This window comes from Priapulus caudatus, unplaced genomic scaffold, assembly GCF_000485595.1.
Source record: "Priapulus caudatus unplaced genomic scaffold, Priapulus_caudatus-5.0.1 Scaffold177, whole genome shotgun sequence".
In the NCBI taxonomy this organism is placed as follows: Eukaryota; Metazoa; Priapulida; class Priapulimorpha; order Priapulimorphida; family Priapulidae; genus Priapulus; species Priapulus caudatus.
Window position 1 is genome coordinate 162,070 of NW_014577238.1, and position 9,285 is coordinate 171,354.

General features: G+C 41.9%; 1 protein-coding gene across 2 annotated transcripts in view; it reads left to right on the forward strand.

The window, feature by feature from the left end:
• LOC106806749 (scaffold attachment factor B2-like) overlaps positions 1–9,285 on the forward strand; it is an 82,755-nt gene that overhangs the window by 13,394 nt on the left and 60,076 nt on the right. For both annotated transcript variants that reach the window (XM_014808803.1, XM_014808804.1), the window contains exon 2: positions 2,874–2,979. In XM_014808803.1, coding sequence (XP_014664289.1) covers positions 2,874–2,979 — 106 coding nt within the window. The remainder of the gene's footprint in view (positions 1–2,873; positions 2,980–9,285) is intronic.

The window sequence follows — 9,285 nt, forward strand, 5'->3', positions numbered from 1 at the left end:
GCGCATCGAGACGACCAAACTAGAGTTTTTTAAAAAAACTCCACGTATAGCTTACGCATACATCCGCATCAGTCCAACCATTATTGCGCCCCGGAACCCGACGCCTAGTTTTGCCTCGTGCCCTGTGGCACATCGGATGCAAATCATCATGCCCCAGCAGAATCACGCTCGCGAAAATCGGCAGGCCAAGTGGTGTATGATGTGTGTTCATGTCGCCCTGCCTTTTTCATAAAACAGCAAGGAGCTGCTTGATCATGTGTTGTTTAAAACTTTTAACTGTTTTAATAACCAATTTCTTTTCACAATGGACTTAAGATAGACTGTTAAGGGAAGGCAGACATTGGATATACATACAGCAACCTTCCAGCAGAGTTAATGAAATGATCATAAAGATAATATTCGAAATGCTATGTATAAAATTGTATATAGCTACAAGTAAGATATTAAATTAATCATGCTATTACCTAAGCGACGATTATGCCGATTATAATTCGATTATGCGATCGTTAAGGGAAGACCGGATAATGCGATTATGATAATTCCAGCGCGATTCGCCATCAGCATAGAATTTACGACGTTATTGAACATTGAATTCTGCCGCCCGCCAAATTTCGTATACTTTTTAGTATAAAAAATATTATGATAAGGGCATCATATTCTTTCTTGATCTTATGTAAGGTGTGAAGATAACTAGTCGCTAAACGACATGCGTTTGTTTTAGTCGCCGCTAGAGGTCGGCAGCCAACTGCGCGTTGTGGATGTTTAACCGCTCTTAAACGCTTGGTTTAAGGCTAAGATTAAATACTGTTCTGAATTGGCAATCTATATAATGAGACTTTTCTGATTATTGATGAGCGTGATTATGGATAAGTGACAAATCGAGATGGGGGCAGAGGGAAGCTGGATTAATTTTTGTTTTCAACTTTCATGACAGATATAAGAATCGAATGCTCTTAAAGATACACCAAAGAGTTTTGCTTTTTCTGCCTATCAATAAGATGAATCATTGTCTCCGTGGCATGTAAAACCTAGTCTGCGTGCCAGAGGATGAGCCGTATACATTTCTAAAGCTAGGCTGTTGCCTCTGTCTGCCAAGATGTAGGAGTGTAAAAGATTTTTCGTGCAGGTGACACTGGCAGAAAGGTTTGTAAAGACATTGCATTGTATAAAATATAGCGTAACTTGATCTGGATATAGAAAACAAATGAAGTGGTCATGATTTTTTTAAATATTTTTTATCATTTGGATTTATTGTTACATCTTCATAAATAGGTCTTCTGCGTGAAAGGCGGTTACAATCTGCTGTAGCTACAGTAATCATCATCCTGCAGAGCTGTCAGCGTTGGCTAATTAGGATATTCAAGTTTACTATTGTGGCTTGTTCATTAAAGTTAGTGTTTTTTGGGCCGGCACTTGTTTCGTGAAGAGGCATGTCCTTGGCTTTTTTTTTGGCTATGATATTTCTGTGAGCCCCTGGCGGAAGATCCCTCGCGTTAACCTAGTTCCAAACGGTAGTTTGCTATATGTGCCAGTGAAACAAAATCATACCAGACATACAGCGCTGCACGCACAGGTCATAGCCCTTGGCCTGGGTCAATACTCTAGCACGAGTATGACGCCAACTTTTCGCCACGCGCGCCGAACGTACGCAATCCTTTTGGTCTTATGCATAGACACGCTGGCGCAATCTAATTTCTCCATCCTGCGACTTACGTTGGGAGGTGGAGACGAGCTCCGCCCAAATACTTCCACCATATACAACCTGATGTTAAGTATTTGGATAAGGGTGTACGCTACTACTAGTGCTGTAACACTAGCTGTCGAAATCAGCTAAACGTAGTAACTGATAGGCAGGCTTTCATTTCAAGGGGGCGGATCCAGCGCCGCGCGCTGCTCGAAATTGTGTTCTGTGCGTGGCATGCATCGCGCCTCCATAAAAGGGTCCCATTATCATTATCCTACTTATCCGCATATGCCATCGGCAAATATGCTTATACATGAACTGAGATTTATCCGCGGTGACGTGCCAGTGTACGTCAGGCACGACCTCGACTATGCTCGCGAAGTTTGAATGCATAGCAGCCATGAGCCTGCTGATGGTGCTGGTGGTTGCGCATGGTCATATTCCATACTACGCATATCAACTTCCGCATCAGACTCCGTATATCAAGGAATGATGCAAAAACCCTAACCCTAACACCAACTATAAATCGACTCGGCTATCTTATATACTATCTATGGTGTATAGATAGCCACTGACGTCACGCGGATACTCTGTTAAAGGACAATTGAAGTTAAATTTCATAACTTCTGTAACGTTTTTATACATAGAAATACATTCAATAACGTATTCAATTTCAAATCTGGCGCCCTTTTATCCTATTTTTATTCAATCACAAGTCGGAGCAATTCCTCTGTTTAGACGCATGTTGAGCCTGAGGTGTCAAACAAAAATGTCACTTTCCTGTGCCAAACCCGTTGCCAAAAAAGCAACAACCTGGTTTTCTAGTGCAAAGCGAGTTGATAGCTTCAAACTGGTCTTTGTTTCTTTTATAAGGCGGGTTCAAATTACACTATTTAATAGTTTCCGCAGTAAACTTGGTTGTGAAAAGCTGAGCATTGCCATTACCGATACTGGATGTACGCAGATGCACGTTACATCCTATCATTTTATTATTGGAACAGTACAAGTGCTCATGCAGATATTGAGCATGTTGGTGTGCCATGTTGAAATAGAAAGCAATAACTTGCAACACAAGCATTCAAGTTATATGGACATCAAATTGGGCCCCATGTTGTTCAATGTTTCTGTAGAGTAAGCCAGACTTGAATTAAGATTATTAGGTACTGATTTATTATTTACTTATTTACAGGCATTGGAAGATGATGGCGTAGATGCTGATGATCATTTATTTGAGGTGGCAGCGGCTGTTTCACCAGTATCAAGACCTGGGCCATTAAGTAGCAAGAAGTCTGCAAGTATGTGTTACTGTATATTAGCATAATTTTTCCATATATTTAGTGGTCTTTGCATGAATAATTGAAGGGATATGATTATCGGGAGTCGAGTCTAAGTTACTTTTCTGTATTAGTACAAGTGTGTCTTTAATGTGTCCAAACATCACCAGTCACCTTCAAACAGTGGGGGAATTTTTTTTCCCGGGGCTCTTTTTGCAAACCCCCCCAAAATTTCGGGGGCTACTTTTTTATTTTCCAGGGCGACTTTTTTCCAGGGCTGTTTCCTCAAATATACACACAAGCACAGTAGCTAATACACACTCGCGGGCATGCACGCACGCGTGCAGGCACACGCAAGCACGCCTGCAGGCACACCGGTGCACGCGCACGCGCACAGGCACATGCAAGCACGCCGCAGGCACACCGGCACACACAGGCACGCACGCGCGCAGGCACACACGCAAGCACGCGCACAGGCACACGCGTATATACGCGCGGGCGGCGGCGCGCGCTTGATTGAATGCAATACAGTACAGTACACACATGCATGCTTAAATGGTAAACACTTGACAGTCACACCGTACCATGAATTCTACCGCGCCGTGGAACCGGCTGCCGCTAGCGGCAGATGCCTAGGCATCGCAGCGCAGCAACGCCGAGCGAGAGTGGCAATGCGCGGGACCGACCTGGACAATCGATTTCCAGGGCGACTTTTTCTTTTGGGGTCGCCCCCGACATTATGTTTTCGTGGGCTCTTTTTGGCATTTTGGGGGCGAAATCGCCCGCCGCCCCCTTGTATTTTTCCCTCTGCCTTCAAATAAACAATGTTACAATCTTAATAAATTATAGGATCAATATTTTCTGTCCCTAGTACACGAAGTAGACCAATAAATTGTGTCCTTCTATAGGTATAAAGACTTAGAGCTGTAACTATCCACCGAAATCGAATCGAATCGCGATTCTCTTCCCTCGATCCGATCCTCGATACTTTTTCCCGTATTTTCCCATCCAACCCGCTAGTACTTCATGGTGGGCATATGTTTTCATGAACCAAAGTATCCTCGTGACGTACACTGACGTCAGGCACGAACTCGGCTATCTCCGAAGTTGAATGCATATAGCCTGCTGATGGTGCTGGTGGTTGCGCATGGTCATATTCCATACTACGACTAGCGGCATATGAACTTCTCGCATCAGCTTTCCGTATATGCAAAGAATGATGCACCAAAACGCCTAACCCTAAACCGCAACAGTACTCCAACAAAACGCGAGGCTGCTGTCTTATATACTATCTATTGGTTGTATACGAGTAGTGCGCCCACTGACATTATCACCTGTAACGTATACTGACATCACGAAGGATACTTTGTTCATGGAAACATATGCGCGCACCGTATATATGGCACTCGCGTGAATGGTGAGCCGAAGCGTGTGAGGAGGACGCCCGCCCTGTATATTGGTCAATTAGCTCTAGACAATACCGCCAGTGCAGCTAATCACGCGCCTACAGCACATCGCTAAATATGTTTATGCAGGGACTGCAGTTAGACGTGACTGCTGCGTGTTTTAATTTTAATTAATGCTCTTGAAGTTATTTTTGTTAAACTAAAAAATTGAGAAAATGAAAGAATGTAATCGTTGGTTAAAAGTTTTTTATTGGGCAAGAATAATGAAAACTATATAAAAAGTAAGATAACATTTCAAATTTTTGGAATCGATCGAAGGAAATGCGAATCGAGCAGGCCCCTTACATTTTATCCGAGATACGGATCGAATCGAGAAGGCTTTGTGTCATCGAAATGCATAGATGCCCGCTAGGTATAGACGACTCCAGACGGTATTTGTAGTCGCAATATATTGTTTTTGTATTGTTTTCAGAGGGCCTAATCTGTGCATTCATATTGCGATTTAATCATAGAGAAAGAGGTAGCCATCATATCACAAGGTAAGTATTATCTGCTGGTTCCATTTTAAGAGATAGCCTTCTTGGCAAAGGAGGAAGATCGAAGAAGGAGGAATGCTAGAAGTCGAGAACACCAGAAAGAACGAGAGAGGAGATGAACGCTGTAAGGAAAGCTGTTTGTAAAAAACAACTGTTTTTACACTGAGGGAGATTTCTGTGGCTTCTTGTATTGTCTTCCTGTGTGGGCTTACGGTCAATACCTGCACTCGAGAACAATCGAAATCTGAGAAATTAGGAATGATTGCTAATATCTCTTTTGTTTTTACAGGCTAATGGCGGGATGTAATTGCGTGTCGTGTGGTCACCACCGTGCAATTGGAAAATGATAGTTTCAAATTTTCTAAAATCGCATCCAAACACTAACGTTTGGTCACACACGTTAAGACAATGGACAGGCCATGTTGGGTTCAATGTTTGGAATCATTGTTTTGATTTCTTTTAAAGCTTCAGATGTAGAGATGCGTGTGACGGATAGGATCTGCAGGATGCTATAATCCACACCGTTGACGCGGAAGATGTGACAAGTGTACTCAATGAAAGATGATTTAAATGAACTGGTGCTAGGTGCATTGTTTTTTGTTTTCGCAATCTCCTTCCTGCTTGAGTATACAGCATTAGTTACGTTAATGGAGAAATCATTTTCTCGCCCATGTGGTATTTCAACACAGTTTTAAACTGGGTGAACCTTAAATGACAAAACACTTGTGTAAGGTACTATTTGGCGATACTGGCCTGTATGTAGGGGGTGGTCCATAGTCCTTTAAGTGCATATATATTCTTTTCTCATATTTTTAATATTTTTGTACCTGTCAAATTGATAATCATATTCTGAAGGTGTAATTAAAACAAACATTCTATTTATTCACTCGCTGATGTAGATATATGTCTAAGTCAAATTGTGATATTTATTGGATGTAACAAACTTTTTCTTTTTTAATGTTACAGGATGGGCAATGAAGATGGCACTGGAAAAGCAAGGTAACTCAATCTTTAGGCCAGAGTGGTGTAAGGGTTAAGGGCCAGAATAAGAACGTCTCGATTGTTAACTAGTTCGTCCCTCCTCGAAAACCTGTTTTATCATCAAGGCACAGACTGTTCGCAGCTAGTCAGCAGTAGTAAAGATCTTACCGGCCGAATTAGTGAATTAATGGGGTATTGTTAAGAGGATGGTGCACAGGCGAACAAGATAGTCAGTGACAGCTGGTAGGTTAAGCGAGAAGTGGGAAGATGAACTGAGGTTAGGATTGAACGCGGAAGAACGACAAGGAGTGGAACAGGATGAGAAAGAAGAAAAAAGATATGGAAAAAGAAGGGTAGAAGGGAGTTGATATATAAAAAAAAATATGAGGGTAAGGTGATTTTGAAAGAATGAAGATGTAGAATCAGGAGAAGGAGGGGAGAAAAAACTAGGTTAGGGCATAAAAGAAAGTGAAACCAAGAACAGTGGGAGGGAGAAGGAACTCTAGCATATTCGGGGGCGGGAGAGATCAAGTGGGAAGGGGGTAGAGGGAGATGTTATAATAAAGGCAGAGGGGCTGAAAACGTGATGGGTATTGAAGTGAATGAATAGGAGGTTTAGTTATAAAAGGGAAGGAGAGACAAAGAGGATGAAGTGAAAGAAGAAAATGAAGCGAACGAAATGTCACTCGGGTAAAATAAAGGGGACGGAGAGAAGAGAAATTGAGACGGATTAGAAGAGGAGACCGGATGAGAGGAGGCAGAAAACATAGAGTAAGTACAATCAGCAATTTGCGAGGGTAGGAGCAGTGAGAATATTAGATGAAAAAGCGAGAAAAGGCGGTGATATGGAGGTGTACAGAACGATGGATAAGGAGATCCAAGGCAGCGGCCAAGTCTGAGTGGTATTTTGATGCAAATAAAAACGAAAGGTATTGCACAGAGCAGGGGAGATTAAGGTTGCTAAGACGGAGAAGATAAAGGGATAGGTGAAAGACCAGTAAGTAAGAACGAGGGAAACATAATAATGAGAGTAAAATAGTGGAGGAGATAATGAGAGAGGACGAGAAGGGGGGAAAGAGAATGAATGGAGGAATGAAATGAGTAGAGAGGGGAGTATAGATACGTAATAGGAGTAACAGGAGCATGGAAGTTAAGGAGAGGAACAGAACATAGTGTACGGAGGCAAAGAGCAAGTAAGGGTGAAAAGAGTGGGATAGGGAAGGATACAGGAAGGTGAAATATAGAGTAGGGAAGCACGAAGAAAAGGAATATAATGAAGTGGTGATATGCGGATGTAGTGCATAAGTTAGCGAGTATTGCTAGCAATTTGAGAGACGTTGGAATAAAATATGGACACTAGTAATAAAGATAGATATATTAAGAGTGGCTTGGAGATGGTAAAGTACCTGGTAATGCTAACGAAGTAAATGGGAGGATATTTTGATAGATTGGGTATAGATGTAAGTAATGAGCACAAGGAACTTAGATAATGCGCATTATGGAATAGGAAGTAGGGCGGTGAAGCGGATCGAAGATTAAGTGTTAGAAAAGGATGGTCCAGATTTAAAAAGAGGGTTATATGGAATGAAGGGATTACGTGGGTGAGGAGAAGAGGTGTGTGTGGCTAAAACTAATAACAGGTGCTGGCTAGGATGCAGAAAGTAGGAACGGATGAGCCTGGGGAAGTGCCCAGAGGGGAAAGAAGGAAAAAATGAGATAGGAAAGAAGAATTAGTGTAACGTCGCGCTCCCATCTTGCTCGAATAAATTGTGCCTGCTATGTAGTAATCGGACTCTTTAAAGGTCTGATAAAGATGTCGCAAGCGACTCATACCGCTTCAGCATTTGAAGATGAAAAATAACATCCAAATAATTTTAAGGTTTTGTAAGCTAAATTATCGTGGATCTAAACTCATTGCTTTTTTGAATAAGATCTTCGCTTGCTGGTATCGACCTAGCAATGAAACATCGCATTCCGTCGAGCGGGTCAGCTTTCATAGCCTGCGCTTGAATCGACTTCACTGGTGTGACTCACTAATAGCAGCATTACACGGTGCTTTCGTCATTTGCTGCGTCGGTAATCATTGATCGGTCCTGGTCTAAATCGGTGGTATTCATCTTAGGCGTTGAAAATGTTTTGTCTGCATCAGGTCCACTCTTGCATCTCTTTCGTCCGCACAGCTCAAGGACCAGTAATCCGATTAGTAACCGCCTCACTGCTTATATCAGTAAACTCTGCATCACTTGGTAACTGATGTAGGAGCTGGTGTGGTTGTTGGTGTGGGTTTAGTTTGAGTTTGCGCTGTCGTTTGGCTGCTTGCATCTGAGCGCACTGTTGTCTTTTAGTGCTAGAAGGCGCTGTAGCTTTCTACCTGAGTTTCTAGTCGTTCAGAGGATTTAACTCTTTGTTTTCTTCCTCAGGTTGTAGCTTTCGATGGCATAGTTGCTTGATGTTGTGTTTGAGCCACAGGCCTACAACGTGTTTCAGTAGAATTTCCTGTCTATTGAGATATCCTCCCATGTTGACTCAGGTTTGAGTGTTAAAAGTGTTAACTTTTGCTGTCTTCTATAACATTATCTTCAAGTTTTTTTTTAAGTGTCTTTGATGTGGTCGCAGGCTTGTTCGATATCGTTGTCTATTTTGGCAACGTGCCTGATGTGGCTTTTTAGCGTAAGTAGTTGATGATGACCAAAGACTACTTTGTTCAATATACCGTTTTGTGGAGCTTTTGTGTGGGTGTAAGGCTTGAGCTTCTTCTTGACTTGGAACATGAAGGATGAACCTTTTTTTAATGGGCATTAATGTTTTTTTTGTAGAAGGCTGATGGGTGTGTCATACCAAGCTAACATCATTTGCACTCATGCGTTAGATTGTCATCAATTGCTGATTGTTTTTTTGCAATGTTCAAATTATCGCCGCTCCTTACAGGCTCAAGTGTTTTGAAATGTTGCTGATTGTGCAGCCGGAGGTGCGACGTATTTTGTAAGCTGAGAACTGGTTGAAGTATCGGTATACAAGTTGGGTTTTAGCTAGTTTAAGTGGTGTTGTTCGTTACATCAGACAGTGATTGCGGATGCTAAAAGAATGGTGAATTCTTTTAGCCGTGCGGCTTGTGGCATTCAACTTCAAACGATAAAGTTTACAACGTTTTTGATAGATGCATTAGAGGTAACTCGACTCAATACTTATTTTCTTCCATTATTTATCGGCATGGAGTAACTTTAGTTCAGGTTAGTAAAGGGGTTGATCAATTCCCGCTTTTTTTAAGCCCTCTCTAAGATGGTATTGCAATCCGTATCATTGCTAGGATCTTCATTTTTAGAAAACTAAGTTTTTTTTTCTAAGAGAGAGGGAATGTTAGCTTTTAAAAACTTGATTTAAAGCTGATGTGTTTCCAATTTCAC